Here is a 25,279-nt window from a genome sequence, read left to right as displayed (position 1 = left end):
TTGCATATCAGAGGGGGTTGGAGAAGAAGACCCAGTTTCCCCATTAATTGGAGCAAGAGGAGACTGGAATTGAGCCTGTGATTGTTCTCTTTGCAGAGGACCATAAACAGGTTGATTAACCTAGAAAGGTGTACGGTTGGTACCCTGAAGGTTTATAATCCCATCATAATTCTCATTCTGAATTCTAGAAGTAGAAGCACAAGAAGGTGCTTGAAACAAAGGATATTCAAAAGAAGAAGAAATTACAGAAGAGGTAAATCTTCTTGAATCATTAGATCTACGATCGAAAGTAATTTCAACATCACTAGAAGAAAGCTGAGTAATGAGATCTACATGCTGGTCAGTTTGATGAAGCCACAAACTTCCCAAAAGATTTATAAACACACCAAGCCAGTGGAATATGCTGCTTAGGTTATCTTCTTTTCTCCTGCTTTTCAATATCAGCTCTACATTTCTTAGAACTGCATACTTGTAGGCAATAGTCATTACATATTTGGAAGAAGATAGGATATATGCAGCAAGGTCAAGGGGTTTGGATCAAGGAGGAAGGCATAATGCTGCCACCAAGTTGCAGTTAGAATCCAGTAGAGCCTATGATTTGTAGCTTCATTTTCAAGGACTCATGAAAACCAATGATGCATCCAATTACCATAATTATTTAGAAGTCAAGGATTAGGCATTTCCTGGATGCAAATATTGTTCCAGAAGGTGCATATGAACATGGGAAGGTGGAAAAAATACTTCAATCAATTCATTTTTTCCTTACAAACCTCAACCAAAGCTTGAATCTTAATCCTTAACCTCAGTAAATTAAAAAAAAAAAAAAAAAAAAAAAAAAGGTCATTTCTTCCAAGAAAGGAAAGAAAATGAATCACTATTTTTCAGAAATTAATTACAGGAAACCATTGTGGCTACAGACAAAAGCATACCCATAAGGCCATAACACAATCAAGAAAATGACCTATTTTTCCTCCTACAAATCAGTCAAAATAAGCATCCATCCATATAGAAATCACAGATCCCACAAAGCATAGCTAGCCTAAACTTCACCCCTCAATTTGCTAAGCAAGCAACATCTATAAAAAAACATTTTTAGATTCATACTTGCTCAAAATATTGTCGACTCCATCTCAAACAGATGGATAAATCAAGAGAAGATACTGTTACTATGTTAGGCAGTATCTTGTAAATATAGGATCAGAAAACATGAATCATTTTGTACTTTAGAGAGTGAGGATGAAATGGGTAAAGTATTTTGTAGCTGTGTGGTACGCCTCGGGTAGCTAGACACTGAAAGAGTACTTGGTTGGAGCTAACTTCTAAATACTGTTTATTCTTTTTTACTAGACAAAAAATCACTCTAGGGTGTAGAACTTATAAGATTCACATAACATATAATGGAGTACTCTATGAAGAAAAAAAAAAACTGAGATAGCAGACAAGAAGAAGTGATGCAGATTAATTACCAAACTAGGCTTGTTTTATTAGGAATAAGCTTAGGGTTGGGTTCCATACATGTTGGGCCTTTGATCCCATGTATTTTGAGTGTAATAGACCACTTTTATGGGTCTAAAAGGAGGGCTCTAAGATTGAATACGGGATTACTAGTTAGTTTCATTTTTCCATTAGTTTCCTTTTTAGTTGGGTTTGATTTGAGTTATATATGTTTCCTTAGGAGTCAAGTTGTTAATTGAGTAAAGTCATTAGTAGTAAGTTTCCTTTTTCAACTAGTTTCTAATTTCAGTTAGTTTATAATTTCAGTTTTTAGTAACTATTGTATTAGGAGAATATTTGGTTTCCTTTTTGAGGAACCTTCTATTTTGTAATTCCCTCCCCCATTAACATTATAAATAAAAAAGATGAGGCTTCTAAAAACCTAAAATGATTTTGATAAAAAAATTAATGGCTATTTCTATTGTCTTCTTCATGAAGAGTTGTCTTGTGTTTGATCAAGGCTGAAGGAACGGCATGAAGTCCAAGAGGTCTCTTCAACTATTCTTTCTTTCTTTTCAAAGTTAATTGCAAGGCTGTTCAAACCAGGTAAGGGATCTGAACTGCTTTTGATTTCTGGTTCTGAAAATCTCAAGTTTCTCTCCTGCTGCCCCTATACTGTTCTGAAGATCCAGCCATCCGATGGCTCTCTGTTTTTAATCAAGTGTTAAGATCATATAGAGGGGAACTCAGCCTTAATTTGAGGTTCATCAGACCAGGGAATCTACAGTTATGGGATTTCTCCCTATTCTGGCCAATCCTAATTTCTGCCCAGATTTGCTAATCGATTTCTATTGGGTATTGCTAATTGGTTGCTGATACTATTCCTTATTGATTTGACTTCATTAGTTGATGATTTTAGTCCTATATTCCCTGCTGTTTATTCAGTTACAGAATTTCTGAAACTGAGATCGATTGGACTGGTTTGAATCTTGCTGTTGTGTTAGACTTTGGTTCATGAATTAAAGTTGTTTGTGAATCCAATTGAACTACTTTCAGTCCCTGGTTTAGTTCTAAAAAGTTGCTGCTGGTTTGACCTGATTAGTATTGCCATATTGAAGTCGATAGCCTGCTAGACTATCTTATATTATTTTGATTTTCTGTTGTATTGTTGGTTTGGTTCTGGTTATTCTTAGATTAAAAGATCCTAAAGCTGAGCCTTGGTTAGACCCCTACCCTAGTCTACATTACTTAATGTAGAGATGGATTTGACAACCAAACCAGACCCAAGACTGTAGGATCTTATAAACCAAAGAACAACCAAAATTCACCCAAAAGGAGACAGCAGCAATAATCCAGAATTTAACCAGTAAACAGAATTTGAAAACCAGAAGTAACAAACACAAAATTCTGGAATATCGACTAGCAGAAATTATACCAGTAAGCAGAATCAATTAACAACAGAATTAGGATAGAAAATAGGTCACAATCAGTCACCCCAGATCATAGAAATAGTATCGATCTGATAGGCAGTAACACGGTGAATAAATCAACCCAATAGCAGTTTTAGATTTAAATCAAAAACTGTTGAAGCGCTAACAGTTTTCAATAATCAAAAAACATTATTCAACAGTCCAGGAAATACTATTCAGATCAGCAGAACCAGAATCCAAAAAATAGAAACTTCAGTCCACTAAAAGACAAAACTAGGGTGATTTTAAATAACTCAACAACCATAGGTCAGAAAGGTCTCAAAGTAGGGTTGATCCCTAGTAAGGTATAGGTGAACCATCGACCAGGAATTTGGAGTAATCTGATAACCAAAGCTGATACTTCCAGTGAGGGGCGGATGCTCGGTTTTTTTTTGCAGAAATTTCGGGGTAAGTTCAGAATTCACTTACCTGGTTTGCAGCCTTAAGAAACCTTGAAAAATATATAAGAACTTAAGAGAATAATACTTGAAGTAGACCTCCTGGACTTCACGCCGCAAGGAGTCAATTGGATCAAACACCAATTCCTTCAACCTTGATCAAACGCAAGACAACTCTTCATGAAGAAGACAATAGCAACAACCATTATTTTTTTTTATCAAAATCATTCTAGGGTTTTAGGATCCTCCTCTTCTTTATTTGTAATGTTAATGGGGGAGGGAATTACAAAATAGAAGGTTCCTAAAAAAGGAAACCAAATATTCTCCTAATACAATAGTTACTAAAAACTGAAATTAGAAACTAGTTGAAAAAGGAAACTAACTACTAATGACTTGACTCAATTAACAACTTGACTCCTAAGGAAACAAATATAACTCAAATCAAACCCAACTAAAAAGGAAACTCATGGAAAAAGAAAACTAACTAATAATCCCGTACTCAATCTTACAACCCCGTTTTAGACCCATAAAAGTGATCTATTACACTCAAAATACGTGGGATCAAAGGCCCAACATGTATGGAACCCAACCCAAGGCTTATTCCTAATAAAACAAGCCTATTTTGGTAATTAATCTGCATCAAGAAGAGAGAGGGATAGAAATTCACCAGATTCATGCCAATAATCACAGTAATTTACTACGTGATGGCCCTATCACTAAGTATGACGCAAAAGTATACAAACATAGACACAAATGCAGTCTATTTGATGGAGGGCCTGTAAAGAAAGGAAAGAAATCCCTGAGTGAACTCAGAGTTGTAGGGAGAAGAGAAGAATCACACAAAAAAGGGAGGGAAAAAAGGTCTCACGACCAAGCAAACCACAAGCTTTCAACCAATTAATTAATTCATCATTCAAAATCTGCCTAATACTTGTGTTACATGCCTTTATATAATCAACTGAAATTAAAACTTACCTAATAAAATCTAAAATTAAATTAGCAACTTCTAATTTGTTTCTTAAATTCTACTAATGAAATCAAAAACATAATAAAACTTAAATTGATAAACTCCCTAATTGACTATTAATTACCCAATTAAAAGATTGCAAATAATCCCCAAATAAAATAAAATCCTAAAGATCCTAATGAATCCAAAAATCCAATCGGACCCAGTTTATCTCGATTGAGATTGCTTGAAGGGTCAACCCAGTTCAGCAGCATCAATTCTGCATCAACTCCTCTGATGTTGAGAAAAACTCATCCACGAGTTTTAAAGAATGATAACAATGAAAACTCACGAACGGGGGTAAATTGTTCATCGTCTGCATCACAAACAAAATCCATGATGTGAAGCGTTGGGGGTGCATTCAAGTTCGAAAAATCATGGGGAAGAACAAATTCATGATGGTGAATAAGTGACACTACATTGATGCCCTTCATTGCATGATCCATAATTTTCTCACTTTCTGTTGTCATCACCTATTCCACAAGAGGACGGTCTTCCACTTGTGTTGATGTATCTAGTTCGTCTTCTAGCTGTATTAGGGGTATCACTTTCTTTGACTCAACTAATCCATGAAGATCAAATTTTGTTCGCATGTGGTAAGCTTGGAAGGTGCACACATTGTTGTCACGATCAAGAATACCGTTCCGTTGTTCCAACTAGCCTTAATCCACTTTAATGATGCGCTGAGGAGAGTCAAACACTTCACAAAAAGCACAATCATAATAAGGAGGAATAGAAAATTCAACAAATACATTATCCTCTGACTAAAAAATGATCTGATTGGTCTTTAACAACATATCCACCATAGATCTGGAGACAAAATTGTCATTTAGTCGCTCATCAATTAACAATTTAGTAGGCTTTCCATTGGGCAGACAAACTCTGAACTTGAACACAAAGGACTCCATGATTGAATCACTTGTGGACTGAAATCGGATCACTTAGGGCCCACAAGAATGACAAAATACCTCAATTTAATGGTTGAGGGGCAATCTTGTAAATTCAGAAACCCTTAAGCACTTAAAAGAGTGGAAAAATAAATAATAGGATCAAACTGAAATAGAAATTTAGGAGAAGAGGGGTTTTCTGGAATTAAAAGTTTAAAGAGTGTGCTGCTCTGAAAATTAAAGAGGAAAGGGTATAGACTGAAATAAAGTCTAGCCATGGGGTCTTTTGTAATTTGACGAACTTATCTTCTTCTTCTCCATGATAAACAGAAACCAACGGAAAAAAACAAACCTTGAAATCGATCCAACAACCCAACGGCAATTCCAGATCTCACGAAATCTTGGGAATAAGATCGTTTTTCCTAACCGAGTTGAATCCAGACAACCAATCTTCAAACGGAGGATCTGAAACTTGTTCGACACTGCTGCAATCAAACTTGGCGCCAGGTAGAGAACCAGGTATGTTCTTCTTCTTCTTTTGTTGGTTGCTACTGGAACCCTCAAAAAAAGATGTTCAATCAAAGGAGATGGAAAAGAAAACCGGCGGTGGGATGGGTCGATGTCTCTGTTCTGAACAGAGACGATCGTTTTTTTTTTCACAGGTTTGGGACGGGGTTACGATGAGGAAAGGAAAGGGAGATGGTTACTTAAACAAGGTTAGGGAAGGGTGAGAGTTGCTGGAAGACAGAGGAGGGTTATAGGAAAGGACTTGAATCTCTGTTTGGACAGAGTTTTATTTTATTTTTTTATTATTTTTTTTATTGCTTTTCTCAGTCTCTGTAGAAACCAGAACTGAGAAGGGGAAGAAGATAGGGAAGGAAAAGAGATGGATCCTTCGGCTCTGATACCACTTGATGGAGGGCCCGTAAAGAAAGGAAAGAAATCCCTGAGTGAACTCAGAGTTGCAGGGAGAAGAGAAGAATCACACAAAAAGGGGAGGGGGAAGGTCTCACGACCAAGCAAACCACAAGGTTTCAACAATATAATTAATTCATCATTCAAAATCTGTCTAATACTTGTGTTACATGCCTTTATATAATAAACTGAAATGAAAAATGGCCTAATAAAATCTAAAATTAAATGAGAAACTTCTAAGTTGCTTCCTAAATTCTACTAATGAAATTAAAAGATTACAAATAATCCCCAAACAAAATAAATTCCTGAAGATTCTAATGAATCCAAAAATCCAATCGGACCCGGTTCATCTCGATTGAGATTGTTTTAAGGGTCAACCTGGTTCAACAGCATTAATTCTGCATCACTACTCTTTTGCATTTCAAAGTGTCAGGATGAAATTGGTTATTTTATAAATCTAGGTTTTCTCAAGGGAATGATTATTGTTTTATTGGTGTGAACACTTGGCCAGGCATGCTATACTACTCACATTGAAAGGGCTCACATGATCCCACAATGGTTGTTTCTTGTCCACCCAAAAACAAGTACACCATCAATGCTACACTTTTGATCACCCTTCAAGTACTTGTATTACTTTCTTCTCTAGCTTAGATGTCCTGCCAAGCTTGATATCCATCAGCACACACTTTGTTTTTACAATGGTGGCATAATTGAACTCCCAGTGAGGGGATACTATGTGAGAAGAACTGCTCCTCAAAGAAACCTCTTGAAGCTGGTAATCTTTCTGTTATACTTCTTCAATGGGAACTTTCCCAAAGTTTGGGGAGTTCCTCCGATTCCTTGGCTGCCATCCTTGTCGATAGCAACAAACATGTTCGGCTATTCCTGATGGGTTCTCTTGGCTTCTAGGATTTTGTGAGGTTCGGTATCTGTACCATCATAATGCTGGTTTACTATGTTTTTGTTGACTTGACCCATCAAATGGCAAGTTCAAATCCAGCAGAAGTTGTGGAAAAGAACATAGGAAAATTCTTCAATATGACTTGCTACAGTGATTTCAACTAGCATATTGGAAGATGATACAAATAGTTAAAAATATGTACTAACACTGAGGAAAATAATAGCTAATATAAATCCAAGATATAATTTTGCAGGGAATGATAGTTGCCTAGTCCATGTAAAAGTAAAAAAAAATTTTGAAAAATTATCTCTTTGTGCCATTTCTAAGGTTCCTGAAAATTGTGGACCAATCATACATTGATAGTAACCCTGCCATCTTAGGGAGTTACATGGTGATCACCCTAGAAACCAGAAAATGGTTGGGGATATACATGCTCATTCATCCAAAGATGAACTGCAAATATTAGGGTAATGCATCTTCAATTCAGTTCTGCCTCACTATTAACTAACGCTATTTTCCCCCACAAACTTGGCTCATTGTTGCAATAATTACCATTAAAGAGCTGTATTTTAAGAGATTAAGAAAACTGAAATTTTCTCTTCTTGGCCTTTAATATTTAATGTATGTCACAAAGTCAAATGTGGTGTTTATTCCTTAGTTGATGGCTAATATCCTTTGTTGCAGTTTAGATCTTTGTTTCAACACTTAACATGAACATCACATTTGTTCACTTGGTTAGAAGCATGATAAGTTAGTTCTCAACGAATGGTTTAGTTCTCAACGAATGGATGCCTTTTGGGGAATCAAGAGTAGGTAATTTAATAGTTTGTTTGCATAGGTCGATTAAACCAGAAGATCAAGAAATTCGATTTGGAGAACAAGAAGTATACAGTCATACATGGGATAGAGTCTGATTACATGCTTCCCATTGGAGGAGAGAGAGGGAGAGAGATATGATTTCTTACCTTAGTTGCAGAGTCTGATGACTCGACCGTCGCACGGTGCTACACCGTTGCCTCAACTGTAGATGCCAACAACTCCGAACGTCACATGGTGTGAAGGGAACACGGGAATGAGGGATTAGAAATGATCAATAGACAGGGAGAAGGAAGGAAGGAGGGAGTCGACAGAATGAGGGAGAGGTAGAAGGACTATTACCTCTGCCGGAAACAAAGAGAAAGGGGTTGGGTTGGTTCATGGTTGGAAACAAAGAGACGTTTGGGGAAGATGGATTGTTTTGAATAACTATTTAACCCTTCGTTGAAAAAGCTAATTAAAGATCTTGCATTTTATGGCCTTTTTCCTTATTATCCGTGGTGAATGTGAGTTTCCCTAATTATCCTTATAAATTTATATCTAATTGAATCCCTATTGTATTTTTAAGAGGGTAGTTGGTGTCTTGTTATGTTTGGATAAATAATAGACCTTTGTTATTTTAATAAAAATCCTTAGTTTATTTATTATTTTTAATTAAATTTGAGCCCTAATTATTTTAATATTGTAAATATTAATTTACATCTATTATTTATTCAAATTGAGATCTATGGAATAGAAAATTGCTGATGTTCGTTTAGGAAACCTTACCTTAATAGTTTTAAAAGTCTATGACATGGTAGATCAGATTGTTAAGAATTAACAAAGTAGCAAAACAACGATTTGCATTAGAAGGAAAAATTACAAAACCCTTGTGACACCACTTCCTTACGAGATAACTCCCTACATATAGTGTCTTCTGCATTACAAAAAGAAACCATAATCCCAAAAGTCCAAAATTACCCCCAATAAATTATTCCCAAAAATATCAAGCGGGAGGCTTCATCCCCCCTACACCCACTATGCATGGGGAGCCTCCTATCCCCTTGTAACCACCACAACCTGCTTATTGGCAAGGGTGCCACCATTAATTGGGAAATATCATTAATACTTCTTGGTTTAAACTGAGATCATGCTCGCCAATAACACAGATTTGGTCCAAATTTCATGGATAGGTAGACTCCATGGTTCCTAATGCAACTCAAAAATCACCTAGAAAACACTGAAGAGTTCTATTGCAAAATAAGGAACAAGCACAAGATAACAAGGATCAAAGAGGACCACTTAATTCAAAAGTTAGAGAGGAACACTTAACTCCAGGGTTGCTTGAGGGTTCACTTACCATAGAAGACCTCAAATTCAAATGGGGAGTAACTCACCAAGAATTGGGACTCTCACCCTTATTACATTGGAAACAAACCCCTTTTTTTCTCTTATAAACCAAAAGATATATGCATATACCAAGAAAAAAAAATTTGTTGGAACAAAGTCATTTGTTGTATATATATAATGAGTTTCAAATTATCTCACTTTTATTGTTTGAAATTTTGGTTTTCCCTCTCACATGATTTTATTCTATGCTTTAATGTGTTTTGCTTTTTGGGCATTACATTTTTTGTGTGTGGAATGTTTAGTTTCACATTGAAAGTAGAAGAGGAAGTAGAGAAGTATTTATGGGGATTATAAGGGACAAGAGCTTTTGAAGGGAAGCCTCCCTCCTTTCATGTGTTGGGGTGGGTTCAGGGTGTTTTTTCACTAGTGCGGTTTGGTGTGGTGTGGTATATATGCCCATATCCATATATATATATATATATATATATATCTTTTATGGACGTATCTTTTATGCCTACATAATTAAGGCATTACCTTATGGGCTTGAGTCGGGCCCATGTGGCAAGGAGTCACTACTCTCTACAGGGGGATATATCCATATGTTTATAAACAAGTCCAATTGCAAAGGTGCAACCCTAGTTCTTGAATTGGAATCTCTTAATATAATATTGAATCAAAAGTCGAACCCACATCATGACCAGACTTGGATCCTTTGTGGCACAACAGGTATCTGACATGCATTTAATACTCAGAAACGTCTTGAACTGCGACCACCTTGGACTCCATGCTTGAGTGTTTCTGACCGTTGAATGCTCGACAGATGCCCTATTATGTCAAAGAGGTATTCAAACTTTCAAGGGGCACTTGGATCTTAGCCCTAGGGAATAAAATCTTTTAATCCAACCCGTAGGAACTAATGAACACACCCACTCCATGGGGTACCTTGCTGGAGTGTTTACTCTACTATAAAGACGAGGAAGAGCCATAAACGAGTTGAACAAGTTGATGTTCAAATTCCTCTCTCTCTCTCTCTCTCTCCCTCTAACCCTAGGTTCTAATCCCCAAATACTTCCTCCACTAAGATTTGAAACCCATAATCAAATCTTATTTGTGAAGTACCGCCCATATCTGTTTCAGCCATTGATTATCAACAAAAATCATGAATATTGAATCTGTGTTGAGTGCTTCTACGAGCCCCTAGATGTTCTGAATCAGTACCTGAAATCTCAGGTCAACCAGATTAAAGGTGAGTGAGCTATATCATTTGAAACCAACAAGTGTTTCCTCAGGTTATCGGTTGTGGTGAGGTTGAAGTAGGTAAATAACAAGGGGGCTTTAGAAAATTGATAATTTTTCTCCAATCAGCTCTATTCAAAAGTCATACTTGTTACTAATCATAATTGATGCATGTCTTTTCTCACCACTTCTCTTACAGTCATTTTAGCTTTACGCTTGCCTCTTTTAGCTCATGCAAACTGAATTAAATCACCCTTCGTATAAGAGAATCCAAAAGCCTCCATATCATCTCAAACGAATTTCCCTCAATTTATCATGTATTGGAGTTACTCCTAAATTACCTCTACTTTGATCATCCTTCTTTTCTAGTTTTAAAACTTCTCCATCTCAACATCCTTATTTCAGTTATACTTAGATTGTTTATATGTGTTTCTCCAATGCCCACTATTCAGCTCCATACACCATTCCCCCATCCCTTTATTAGTTTTCAAAAATACCTCTTTTAAGTAGTTGCTTCCAATTAAAATCCTTAAAGTCTCAATCTTTTCACTTGATTGATTCTGAATTTCAAGAAAAAATTCCATTAACTATATTATTTGATTTGTTTGTCAATTGGGTGAGCATGTGTTTCGAAACCGTGGTTGCATCAATTGGTAGTAGAGCCAAAAGTCCTTGCCTCCGTTTGGCCATGGTAGCCAAAAGTGACACTAGCAGTTTAACTCCTATAAGGAAGAAAAAGAGGTAGATGTTGCCAACTTCATAAACTGTGTTGATACCCTCCACATAATTATCGATTCCCTCTAGACTGTGATGACATCCGTCCAAACTTCTACGGACCAACTAGTATCTTCAGATAAACATAAAGAGTCCAATCCAATCTCATGATTCTTCCAATTCCAATCCACAAAGCCCATCTCATATTACCACCAATAAAGAGGGTTGGCTGACCTTGACAATGCTCCTTGGAGCTAAGTTATATTTCTTTGATTTCTATAGAGATAATAATCTAGAGTTGATACTTGGATTGGATTCATAGTCTAGAGACCAAGGTTCTATGTATCTTACCCAATCTGTCAATATTAATCAATATGTATGGTATCTTTAAGGTACCGATACAATACTTAAAAAATGTGGTAACAATACTTGTAACAAACCTCATCATCTTTTATATAATCAATTGAATGCACTTGTCTTGTCGTTATATGTTTTCCTTTTTATACATTATATATTTTATGTATTACTTATTTAGGGTGTTTTATGCTTCAAAACTGTAATTTGCACATATCATAAGCATTTCATACATTTCTTAACCATTTCTACACACATCTTTAGTGTATCATACATCTCTTTGATACGATATGATATGTCTCTCAAAATTACCCTTACAATACAATACATGATATTGATACTTTTAACCTTGCTAGAGACATTTTTCTGATTGTAGCGGTTGGCTGAGATTAGGAAGATTTTATATTTTTTAAGTCAAATTGAAGGGTACGGCTCGAATATGGTGAATAAATACTAGCAACAGAATCGTACTCAAGGCATTGGGTTAGTAGAGACTTAGGTTGAAACGCAAAAGGCTATGAATCAACGATTTTTTGCCTACAAACTAACACATGCATCTCAAGTTCACTCAGCTAAGGCAGGACAACATGGCTACTAAGGATATGTTGTAATATTTTACTATTTAGCCACTCGGTCTGTTTTATTAATGGGACGAAGAGATCTTAGTGGCACAATTTCAGAATTGTTTGCATCCTTATATTAGTATTGTATTAGCTTTCAACAGACTACCTATGATGGACGATGTCGTATGGGTAGCGTAATAGGTGGAGGACAATCTGAACAAGGCCTTAAAGTCAGAAGAGTATTTTTAACACCTTCTCTAAGGGGTGATAGTGTGAGAAAACCTCCTTCCCATATGGACTAAGCCACAAGTCAATGGTTTTTTTGTGGCATCTTCACGGTCGAACCACACTTAGACTCGTCATGAGTGTGGTTCTTCAGACCTTATGTGATGACAAAGTTTGTGATTTAATGCTTCAAGTGCAAAAGGTATGAACATGTCTTTGCTCAATGTCCCAACCGTTTGGTGGCCTATAGTGTGACGAGATTCTTTCATACCTCTTGTTTCATAAGAGCAACAAAATCCTAAGACAGATTATTTGGAAGCAGAGTGTAAGCTTGGTGAAGGCAACGATGATAACAGTGACGGGGAACAACCTTGCTATATTCTTCATCGACTTTTGGCCACTCAAAAGGCTTTTGAGGGAGAAGATTGACATGCAACAGTATTTCCCAGACCCAAGTGAAGTGCAGTGACTAACTTTGTAGCATGGTGATTAACGAAGGCAGTAGCACTCGTCTTCGAAGACGTCATTATAGCTTAGGTTGAAGGCAGAGCAATATCCCTACAAGGTTGCATGGGTGAACAACACCAATCTCAATATTACTGATAGGTGTTTCCTCGCATATTCTATTGGTGGGTTCTTAGATACGATGCAATGTGACATCCTACCTCTGTAGTTGTGTTACATTCTTCTTGGGTGAATGTTGCTATACGATTAGGCACAACATTATGGATATGTGAATATCTACTCTTTCAAACACAGTGGCCAAAAAATGAAGCTTTTTTCCCATCAAGGACCTCGCCGAGATTAAGCTCAAGAAGGTAGCAGGTTCATTTCTCCTCCAACGAGTTGAGTTGGACAACATCATTGGTCTCAGCCGAACTTGATGAAGCCGAGTTCTTTTTCAAGGGGGGAATTGATGCAGTTGGGTTATCATGGTTGGATCGGCATGACCAGATCTGGATACCGAGACCAAGAAGAACCGGAGCCAAGACGCGGCTTTGAGGAGATTTATTTTATTTGGAACAGTATTGTGTATCTTTCATTTATCTTATTGTCTTTAGTTTCCTCGTTGAAGGCAGTTTCCTAAGTAAAAGTTGACTTCTATTTTTGTGTTGGAGTTTTTCTCCTTGTATATGTGCTAGTGTAACGAACTAGTGATGGAAGACAGAAAATTGAATGAATAAAATTGCAATTAACTTACAGTACCCTAAACTGTGGGAGCCAAGAGTTGGTTGTACTGTCTTCTGTTAGATCAAAAGTCAAGAAAATACGAAAATAAACAGATAATAAATCTGTACAACACAGAGATTTAACTAGATTCACACACGGATGTGGTGTGCTAGGTTCTCGGGCGAAGAAGAAGATATTTCACTATGCAAAAGAGAGATTACACTGAAGCAGTAGCAGCGAGAAAACTCGCCTTGAGACCCTAGCTCGAAAAACCCCCCAAAATACAATGACTTTCTCAACAAGACAATAGTACATTATATATTCCAAGTCACGGGTCGACCCATCGGGTTGCAGTCAATCTGGTCAAACCATACCGCAGGGGCGTATCAGCCCAACCCCTCTGCTTCCATCACAGATCTCAGAAAACTTTCCATTCAGGTTGCCACCAAAATATGTCGGAGCAGGTCAATCTTCAAAACGGATCAAGAATTCAAGACAAACTTAACATCTTCCTTCCTCTCATTGATCCAATCTTATTCCCTTCACAGCTGAACTTCTTCCCTATCAAATACTTCCTTCACTCCTTTGTGTTGCTTACCCACTGTTGTTTCTTCTTTCCATCTTCCTTTCTGTCCCGTCTTTCTTCAATTTTACTACTACTCTTATCGTTCCCATGCTCTAGGTAACCTAGATTAGGGACTGATCTCTCCCGCCTCTTCTTCTTTACTCCTCATGTTTTGGGGGTTTGATCACTCTAGGGTGACTCAAACCTTAGGTTCCCATCCCCAAATACTGATTCCATTGTGAGATTTGAAACCATAATCACATATAGTTTCTGAACCAAATCCCAGATATGTTTCATCCATTGGTTATCAAAGCAATACCTGACTATTTGATCTGTTTTTGAGTGCGTCTAACAACCCTAGATGTTGCGAATTAGTTGCTTTATATCTCAGGTCTAACAAATTAAAAGGGAGTGGGATATATCACTTGAAACCAGCATGGGTTACCTCTGGTTATTGGTTGTTATGAGTTTGAAGATCTCCTCTCCAACATTATTGTCTAAATACCCCTCCATGCCGTACTTTATTCCACTCCTTCCCTATCTGATCCCTTTGTCAGTTCCCAAAATGCCCCTTTTTAAGTATTTGCTTCCAATTATATCCTCAACTCTATTTCTCCACCTGATTGATTCTGAGTTTCAAAAAAATTACAGAAGTTCAGATCAACCCAATTTTTGTTTGTTTGTCAATTGGGTAGGCTCATAGCAATCCAATTTAGGGGTTTCGGAACTCATGGCCACATCAAATGTGGTTTAAAATTCAATTCTTGCCACACCACAGGGAGTTTTGAATCCATAGGCTAGGAAAAGTAAATGATCTCACAAATCTACTTGCAGTGTATTCTGGACCATGAGGTGAGTTGCTTCCATTATATAATCATGTAATCAAAATATCCATCTTGTACCACAAGGAAGTCCAAAATTTGTGCAAGTAAAACAAGAGATGAACTTCTCATGAAACAACATCAACAACAACAACAGTTTTAGGGAATCATTCTGGCTTGTCATTCTCCACTTTTGAGAATGAAGAAATGGATGTATGGTCATAGGATCTTTCCCAGTTTCTCCCATCAAATTGCCTGATCTCAATGTGATCCAGTGTACCAGGTTCAACACACCAGACTGTCACAGCAATCCCATCGGGATTTGTTCATGGTGTATAGAAGGAAGTTATGCCACAAACCTTGCAGAAGGTGTGCTTTGCCATGTGTACCAAAGGTGTATGTTGTGAGAAACTCCTAACAATTCAAAACATGTGGCGGGGACTATGAAGTGAGTGTTGCCTCTCATGTTGCAGTCGGAACAGTTGCACTTCCAATCAACAACACTTCTTGGCGCTTGGACTTGCCATCTCACGTGCCTGCAGTGACATCCTCCATTGTGCACCACTTTCTCAGAACCCATTTCCAAACAGTCCCACAAACCGCTTAGAAGAGATGTATTTCTAGAAGCTGATATCAGTGTAAAACTTGCATATCCTATTGTTGCAAAAAAAAAAAAAAATGTTGTCAATCAAATTTTGTCAGCTATTGTGATCACCTTTATGATTATGGTTCAAATTCTCTCCAGGCAGGAATTTGATATGTCAATCTGTTGCTGCAGTTAATTAGGGAACATAAAGAAACTTTCACTTCATATTCATGGAAATGGGGTGATTTAATGGAAAGCCATAAAATCCAAGGTGACTGGCCTCAAGCAGCTAAGAGGAGTCAAACACAGGTCACCTGCCGATTTAGACCAGCGCCCATGCCAACCCCTCACTATGAGTACTGAATCCTCATTAATCACACTGAGCATATAGATAGAACATGCAACTCAGTAAGTCCCTAGGAGATATAACACAATGATGGCAGAGATGGGTTCCTAGTCACCAAATAATAGGGTTCAGAAATCCCAGAGAAAACCAGAATTGCAGTGACAGGAACAGTAAACCAGCGAAGACATATCAGATGAGCAGATAATCTTGGTCAATAGTCCAACTCAAGCAGCAGAATATCTTATTCTTAATAAAATTTGAAAAGAATCCAGCTGACAGATATCCAAAGTTCAGATTATTTAAGAGAAAAGTATATCTAAATATCAAGCTAAGCTGAAGGTCAGAATAATATATATTAAAGAATCCTAGTAGCAATAGGAACTGATAATCTGATTAAAAATTCAAGACCGTAAATAGTTTCAGAATAGCATTTAATGGTAGGATATGAAATCAGAATTGAAATATCAGAAACAAGAAGGAAGAGACTGAGATTTCCAGAATTATATAATATGCAATAACTTAAGTAAGAACTGACCTGTTGCAGGAATTGAACAATGAAGAAGGAAATTAGAAAAATAGAATAGAAGGACATGACCAGACCTCTCACCTGGCCTCACTGGAGTCACCAGCGTACAGGAGTCTCACCAATAGAATAGTCGAATCCCACAACTAAAATCTGAGTCCCAAAGGAAAGAGCAGCAAAAAGCCAATTTCATCCAATAATAATAAAATCCTTAGGGGGCTCTACAGGCTCTACAGGCTTACATATTTTAACCAGAAACTAAAGTGTACCTACAATAGGAAAGGAAAGTGTACTTTAAATAGGAAGGAAAGAAAGAAAGAAATAAGCGCATGCAAGCTCATATGTTTGCGCTTCTCATAGATGATTTAACTAGAGAAATTCAAGATTAGGTTCCTTGGTGTATGCATTTTGCTGATCATATTGTTTTGGTGGATGAGACAAAAGCAAAGATTAACGCCAAGTTGGAGTTATGGAGATCAACTTTGGAATCAAAATGTTTAAAGATAAGTAGAACAGAGACGTAGCATATAATATGTTTAGTTACACTATGATGGATAATGAGGTGTTGAAAATTGATTAGAGGGAGATTCTGCAAAGCAATTATTTTAAATATCTGAGCTCAATCATAAATAAAGAAACACCCATTAGTTGCAACTAATTGACAATTTACATAGATAGGGAAGCAGACAAGACTGACAAGGAAAGAAGTTGTGAAGAAAAAGATTGAGAAGGGAAAAGCTAAAGCTTGTGGAGTTCTTCTTCAATAAGACATGGATTCGGGTATGTTACAATTAAAGATTCATCATTGTTTATTGTATGTGTTCATTGATCAGTCATATTGATCCTTTAGTTATTCAATCATTCTCAGGTAAATCTCTTCCCTAACAAATACGTCATTTGTGTTGTTTACCCACTGTTGTTTCTTTCCATCTTCCTTTCTGTCCTATCTTTCTTCTTTTCATTCTTTCTTTATTCATTTTTACAACTACTATTATCATTCCCATGCTCTGGGCAACCTAACAGTTACTCACGATAGGGGACTGATCTCTCTCACCTCTTCTTCTTTACTCCTCATCTTTTGGGGGTCTAATCACCCTAGGGCGACTCAAACCTTAGGTTCTGGTCCCCAAATACTAACACCACTATGAGATTTGAAACCGTAATCACATATAGTTTATGAAGCAGTGCCCAGATCTGTTTCACCCATTGGTTATCAACACAATGCCTGAATATTTGACCTGTTGTTGAGTGCTTCTAAGAGCCCTCTAGATGTTATGAATCAGTTGCCTTAAATCTTAGGTCTAACAAACTAAAGGATAGTGAGCTATATCACTTGAAACCAGCATGGGTTTCCTCTGGTTATTGGTTGTTATGAGGTTGAAGACAACCTCTCCAACATTATTGTCTAAAGCCTCTTCCTTAATTTACAGAAATACCCCTCCAATCCGTACTTCATTCCATTCTTTCCCTATCCCTTTATTAGTTCCCCAAACACCCCCTTTTAAGCAGTTGCTTCCAATTATATCCTCAACTCTATTTTTCCACTTGATTGATTCTGAGTTTCAAGATAATCACAGAATTTTACATCAACCCTATTTTTGATCGTTTGTCACTTAGGTAGGCCAATAGCAATCCAATTTAAGGGTTTCGGAACCCATAGCCACATCATATGTTCTTTATCCTAGATTCCTTTTTTTACTTTGTGTAAAGTTTTAGATGAATTTATAAACATTTTTTAACATCAAATGTTATGCCAATATTGAAATTTTGAAGTTCTCATAGAATTTATGCTGAATGTGGTTTAAAATTCAAAGCTTGCCACAACACCGGGATTTTTGAATCCATAGGCTTGGAAAAGTAAATGATCTCACAAATCCACTTGCTGTCTATTCTGGAACAAGAGGTGAGTTGCTTCCATTATATAATCATGTAATCAAATATCCATCTCATACCACAAGGAAGTCCAAAATATGTGTACGTAAAACAAGAGAGGAACTTCTCATGAAACAACAACAACAACAACAAAGTTTTTGGGCAATCATTTTGTCCTGTCATTCTCCACTTTTGAGAATGAAGAAATGGATGTATGGCCATAGGATCTTTCCCAGTTTCTCCCATCAAATTGCCTGATCTCAATGTGATCCAGGGTACCAGGTTCAACACACGAGACAGTCACAGCAATCCCATCAGGATTAGATCGTGGTACATAGAAGGAAGTTATGCCACAAACCTTGCAGAAGGTGTGCTTCGCCATGTGTGTACCAAAGGTGTATGTTGTGAGAAACTCTTTGGAATCTCCTAACAATTCAAAACATGTGGCAGGGACTATGAAGTGAGTGTTGCATCTCATGTTGCAGTTTGAACAGTTGCATTTCCAAGCAACAACACTTCTTGGTGCTTGGACTTGCCATCTCACTTGCCTGCAGTGACATCCTCCATTGTGCACCACTTTCTCAGAATCCATTTCCAAACAGTCCCACAAAACCGCTTAGAAGAGATGTAGTTCTAGTAGCTTTGATCACTGTAAAAGTTGCATATCCTATTGTTGCAACCAAAAAAAAAAAAATGTAGTGATTAGTGAATTTGAATATGTCAGTCAAATTTGACAGCTATTGTGATCACCTTTATTGTTCGTACTCTTGCTGCAGTTAATTAGAGAGCATATAGAAACTTTCACTTTTTCCCCTCCTTTTTGTTGATTTTTTTTTTTTCCTTTTGCTAACGACGGGTATGAAGGCCTTTTTTTTTTTTTGGTGAATAGTAAATGCATTAAAAGAAGGGGGAGGGAAATTACAAACCCAATAAGGGTAACAAAAGTCCATAAAGGTCAACATCCAAGGCACACATGGGCTAAAAACTTCTACAACCCGGCCCAGATGCCCAAACAAAAGAGAAGGCAAACCAGAGATCCACAACCATAATCTAATCTCAACAAAATAGTTCCTAGCCGCCAACATGAAGGAGCACCGCCAGCAAAGAGGCAGCCACGGTGAAGGAGCTCTAGCCTTGCGGAGGGGCGCGGTGAAGCGGGCAGCTGGCCTAGCGGAGGGGGTTGCCAAGGCAGACCCGCACCAGCCTTTCGGAGGGTAGCGGGAGAGTGGCTGCCGGCCTAGAGCAGCCCAGCGGGCTAGTGTTGAAGAGGCTGCTGCTGATCAGGACAAAGATCCAGCAACCAACAGACCAAAAGGCAGGCTGCCAATGGCTAGCAGGGCCAGCAGACAGCAAGGGTGGAGGCCAACATGGCGAGTAAGCGGACAGACCAAAACGGGCCTGGCAGCCTTGAGGGCTGATGACCAATGGGATGGTAGGCTAGGCAAGAGATGGGTATCCAGGCCTTCGGCCTAACTAGTCCCGCGGGCCCATACTGACCCCACAACCACATGGACCGTGTCATACCGGGGTTGAATGAGAACCATTCAACTTTCACCGAAAGCAGCAAAGAGCACTAAACAACCCCCTGTGAGTGGCCTCAATGAGGTAAGAGGAGTCGAATTCAAAACCACACACTTCCTGAGGCCAAGGTCCCTTGCCAACTCCGCTACCCACTTGGGGTTACTTTTTCCCCTCCTTAATTCCTAAAGAAATGTTTGACTCATATTGACTGATCAAATTCATGGAAGTGCGGTGTATGTCAGATTCTACCCGGAAAAAAAGGGTGTATGTTACATAGTTTCAACACAAATGAAGTTTGTAGAAGGCCAAATATGTCAACTTCTCACTATGAGGACAAATATAGCATGAATCCTCATTAAAGACAATGAGCAGTTGGAACATGCCACTCAGTGAGTCCCTAGGAGAAAAACACAATAATGGCAGAAATGGTAGGGTTCAGAAATCCCAGAGAAAACAAGGATCGCAGGGAAAGGAGCAGCAAACCAATAAAGAGAGATTTCCAAAAACTAAGAAAAGACATATCAGATGAGCAGATAATCCTGGTCGATAGTCCTACTCAAGCAGCAGAATATCTTAACAAAATTTGAAAAGAATCCAATCAACGGATATCCAAAGCTCAGATTATTTAGGAGAACAGTATATCTAAATATCAAGCTAAGCTAAAGGTCAGAATAAAGATATCAAAGAATAATAGTAGAAAAGGAATCTGATAATCTGAGATCTGATTCAAAATGTAAGACCCTAGATAGTTTCAGAATAGCATTTAATGGGTAGCATATGAAATCAGCATTGAAATACCAGAAACAACAAGGAAGAAACTGAGATTTCCAGAATTATATAATATGCAAGAACTTAAGAACTGACCTGTTGCAGGAATTGAACAATGAAGAAGGAGATTAGAAGAATAGAATAGAAGGATATGACCAGACCTCTCGCCTGGCCTTATTGGAGTCCCACCAGCGTATTGGAGTCTCACCAATAGAATAGTTGAATCCCACAACTAAAATCTGAGTTGCACAGAAAAGAGCAGCAAAATCCAACTTCATTCAATAATAAAATCCACTGGGGACTCTACAGCCTTACATACTTTAAATAGAAACTAAAAGTGTACCTACAATGGGAAAGGAAAGTGTACTTGAAATGGTAAACTCTATCCATAATAGAAATAGATGTCCCCTATAAATAAAACTCTAACTTAACTAGTTATAATAGGTGTCCCACATAATTAAGACTTTATCGAACGTAGGAATAGGAGTTTCATTCATATAAGACTCTATCCTATCCTTAATAACCAAGGAAATAACAATTATTTTATGAACTAAAACAATGAAACTAAAATAATAAAATAAATCACATATTCCTACCTTCTACCCATAATTTAGGCCCTTTAAAACGGCCTATTATAAAGAAAAACCCATTGGAATAAAAGCCCAACATATGTATCCCAACCCAAGGCTTATTTCTAATAAAATAAATCCATTTATATGATCTATCTGCATCATCAACCCTTGGTTATTTCAATAATGCCCCTCCAAAAATTCTGTTTTAAATTATCCCATTCTAGTTTTAAATTTCTGAAATGCTCTTCCCTTTAAATTTTTATTACCATTGGGTCCTAGTTCTTGCTTAGCACATCCAAAGGGGGTACTAAACTGTTCTAAATATAAACAAAACTGCCCCTACTCATTCAATTTGAGTTATTTGTCACTTGTGGGCTGGGCGCATAGCAGCCTAGTTTAGGGTTCCATAACCCTAGGTTGATTAAAGTAGGGACATCTAAATAATCACCAATACTACCAATATGAGAGGCAAGATATTTGCCTCCACCAAAACTCATCTTTCCCACACTAGGTATCAAAAGGATTGCAGTAGAAATAATTTTTCAGAAGGGCAACTTGTTCTGTCAGATCCCCATTGAATTAGCAAAACCAGAATATATGGAGGGAAGAAAAAAAAAAAAAAAATCAAAATAACCACAAAAACTTGACAAAGAAGCTCCAAAGATATATTGATTCTGTTAGGGATATGCCCACACTCCAATAGTTGGTTTTGATGATAACAAACATATGAAGGTATGTCACAATTTTCCTTTAAGTATTGTTTTGTAGAGACTTCATATCAAAGATCGAATTTGGTGAATGAAACGAAGAAATGAAGAGTATCAACAAGTTGGCATCAATGCTTGAAGAAAATATCATAAGAATTTAAGCTTCAAGATATCAAGGCATGAAGCTTAAAGACATGGAACTGCAAACAAGAAGAAAAGAAGATAAAGTGCCAAAGAGTGGAAGGTTCAAGTGAAGAAGAAGACCACTAGGATAGATTGGTCATTTTTAATGTAATTTGTAACTTCTACAAATATATATGCACTAACCACATGCATGTGCATTGCATCATACTAGAATGACCATAGAGCCTAGGTTGATTAAAGTAGGAAATCGAGTCACGATTTCAACACAACTGATTTTAGGTCATTCCGAGATCAAATCAAAAAGTTATAATCAAAACACTAACGACTGATCAGTATGACAGCATTCTATCAAACCAGTCTGTCATGTTGGCAGTCGACCGACTGAAAGCCCCGGTCGACCGGAACTGTTCGAGACCATAGACGGTCGACCGGTAAAAAGTCCCGGTCGACTGGTGACTGCCTGGAAGTGCCCCAACGGCTATATTTTGGTTCAACGGCTCTTGACGGTCGACCGGCTACCGATGGCGGTCGACCGGTGGACCCAGAATATGACCGTTTAAGTGAGATTTATTGCCTAAAATGCTCTCCTAAGCTCACCTATAAATACCTCTAATACCACTCATTAATTAACAATTAATCTCAACTTTAGAGAAGCGTTATTTGAGCATTAGAAGTGAGAATTGGTCTACACCATCTCTTGAGTTCAAGTTCTTTATTTTACATTCAAGAGGAACTCAAGACCATTTACAAGTCTTCATCTACATCTTGACATTTACATTACAAGTATCAAGAAGACTTCAAAAGGTGCACTCATTCTATCATCATTGCATATTTCATTTGCACCACACTGGAGGTAATCCTCTTTTATTCCACTTCTCCATTTTCTATTTTACATTAAGTCTAGACTGTACTTAGGCTTGTGTAAGGACTCTTTCATCCTTAAGAGATTGTAAGGATCCTCTTATCCTTAAAAGAGTGTAAGGTGCCTCTCTACCTTAAAGGAGATTGTAAGGTACCTCTCTACCTGCAAAGGAGATTGTAAAGGTGCATCTCTGCCTGTAAAGGGGATTTGTAAGGATACTCTTATCCGTGAAAAAGATTGTAAAGGTTTTCTTCCCTACCTATCGTACTAAAAGGGAGAACTAGTGGAATACCTTACAAGAGGATTCTTGTAGGGAGTGGACTAGACTCAGATTGAGTCGAACCACTATAAATCTTGTGTTGTGTGATTGTGCCTATTTTATTTATTCCGCATCGTTTTTAACTTGCAATCACACTTGGGACCTATACATCTAAAAGAGTTAATTTCCACTAGTATAACCTATTCACCCCCCTCTAGGTTATTTCAGATTCACCATCCCTCTTTACATCACATCCAAGTGGAAGAGCCTGATGAACCGACTTCACTACTAAGAGGTGTGGTCAACCAGTATAGCAAAAAATTTCTTCCCAATTTGCAGACCTTGAACTGCCAAACTTGAGCACACCCTACAATACACCACTAGCTAGGGTAATCCCAATTTTACCAGCTATAGTTCGTGTGCACTCCCACCTTCAACCAAGATTGGTTAGGCCTATGAGGAGATGCACACCTACTCTACACACACCACAACAGTTCTATCAAATATCAAGCGCACAATCACAACACAGAAATTTTACGTGGTTGATGAAGGCAAAAAACTATGAAAACCGTTGAAAGGGATTTAAATGAGAAAGAGCCAGTGAGGTACAGCAACCAAATTCTCAAATCAGACTCACGGCAATTTTTGAGGAGTAGCAGTTTGTTAACTTCTGTGAAATTTCTGAAATAGAGCAGTAGGCCATAACAAAGATCAGATCATCCATAGAGCAAGTTAGTCTATTAAATCAGGGGACCTCCAACAGAAGAATATTTTGTCCTTACTAATGATCAAGATACTAGATACTACATAGCCCACATCACACCTAATTAAGGGCAATATGACAGGTGAAGACTACTTGCAAATGAACTTCCATGAATAGATGACACACAATCTACATGCTTGATCACAATCCACCACACGTATGACATGTCAGAATGCTCACTAACACATTTGCTTATCTGCAATGTTCAAGCCTGTCAAACCCACCCCTTACCCCCCCCCCCACCCACCCTCCCGCATCAAGCTCACTAGTTTCTCCTTGAGGTTGCCGGCCTACTAGGAGGCAGTTGTTTAGATAATTCTTAACAAGACCCAACATTAAAGAAGGATGGGATTGACAGAATTTGGGCAACCAAGCAGTGAATGAAGCAATAAATAAACATATGCAGTGCAGATTCTAAACCATTTAAGGTCATGGGGTGAAGGAGGTGGGTTTTCCAAAATTCATCAAGAGCGCAATAGGTATGATGGCATGATGAGTTCATTTTATAACAACTACTCAGCCTCATCCCTCCGCTGTAGTGTTGTTACTTTGGAAGGGAAAAAATCCTCGACTCTTTCATGACATGGGAAAGTCTCCTTTGTGCTATGTAGAGCTGTTTGTTTTATATTGAAGGCATGGGCAAATGCAAGGCCAGAGTTTAAGGATCTATCAGAGGATCAGTTTGAAGAAAGATTCATGAGTAAGATATGTAAATGATGCTAGCTGGTACAGTTTGAATCATTTCCTTAGTTTTTGGTCTGTTAGCAATTTTTTCAAGGTACTAAGAGGTTCTATAATTACAGATTCTTCTAGAAATGAAATCCTTTCACACTTTTCCTCCATCAAGAAGATTATGGAATATCATTCACTTTGCTAAGCCCAAAATACAGAAATCTGCAACCACAATCATGTGCAAATTAGCTGTTGTTTCAGATATAAAATACCCGTAGGTTTTACTTTCACTTGTCCATTGTTCTCTGACCAATTTGACTAGAAACTACAGAGCCAAACAAACACAATAAATGTTCTCTTGTTCTTATGATCAAAAGAATCTAAGAGGAAAGAAAAAAAAATATATATATATATATAGATGTTTACGGCTCAGAAATAGAGGAAGAAAATTCACGATAGCCAAATAGAACTTTAAGATCAGTTTCTGGTTAAAGAGAAAACCTCCAAGATGAAAAGATTTATGGGTTTTCAAAATTTTTGATAGATGTTCATATCCAGAGGAGAAATTTAAAGAGATGAGATGTCAAATTTCAAGATTTTGAAGAAGAGAAACTTACATCAAGGAAGCTGGGTTGTTGGGTCGTCTCCTACCAGTCTACCACTCAGCTCCTTCTGAGCTGCTTCGCCATTGCCATTAGATGGTGAGAGAGAGACCTTTGAAGAAAGAAAATCAAAAGCAGGAGACCAATATAACCTCGCAGACTGTCAAATAAGACTTTCGCGTCTCACCGCATTTCCACCCCGGCCCCTGGCCTCCCTCTTCGGACGCCAACTCACATTCCAGTAATCCAATAATGGGGCAAGAAAAGGCATTTTGAGGG

The 25,279-nt window shown here is 37.7% G+C and overlaps 1 protein-coding gene and 1 pseudogene across 1 annotated transcript; both read right to left on the bottom strand.

The window, feature by feature from the left end:
* Positions 1–14,823: 14,823 nt before the first annotated feature.
* On the bottom strand, positions 14,824–18,624 carry LOC122069193 (annotated as a pseudogene).
* LOC122069192 (centromere protein V-like) lies at positions 18,148–25,222 on the bottom strand. The gene is made up of 2 exons (XM_042633148.1): positions 25,016–25,222; positions 18,148–18,797 (listed from the first exon to the last, which is right to left on the bottom strand). The coding sequence occupies exon 2, from the start codon at positions 18,720–18,722 to the stop codon at positions 18,297–18,299; it is 426 nt and encodes a 141-aa protein (XP_042489082.1). The 5' UTR covers positions 18,723–18,797; positions 25,016–25,222; the 3' UTR covers positions 18,148–18,296.
* Positions 25,223–25,279: the final 57 nt, after the last annotated feature.

This window comes from Macadamia integrifolia, unplaced genomic scaffold, assembly GCF_013358625.1.
Source record: "Macadamia integrifolia cultivar HAES 741 unplaced genomic scaffold, SCU_Mint_v3 scaffold553, whole genome shotgun sequence".
Taxonomy (NCBI): domain Eukaryota; kingdom Viridiplantae; phylum Streptophyta; class Magnoliopsida; order Proteales; family Proteaceae; genus Macadamia; species Macadamia integrifolia.
This window is presented reverse-complemented; position numbering and strand designations above follow the sequence as displayed.

Excerpts from the sequence above, each read along its gene's own strand:
- LOC122069192 (XM_042633148.1), bottom strand. The coding sequence starts at position 18,722 with ATGGATTCTGAGAAAGTGGTGCACAATGGAGGATGTCACTGCAGGCAA.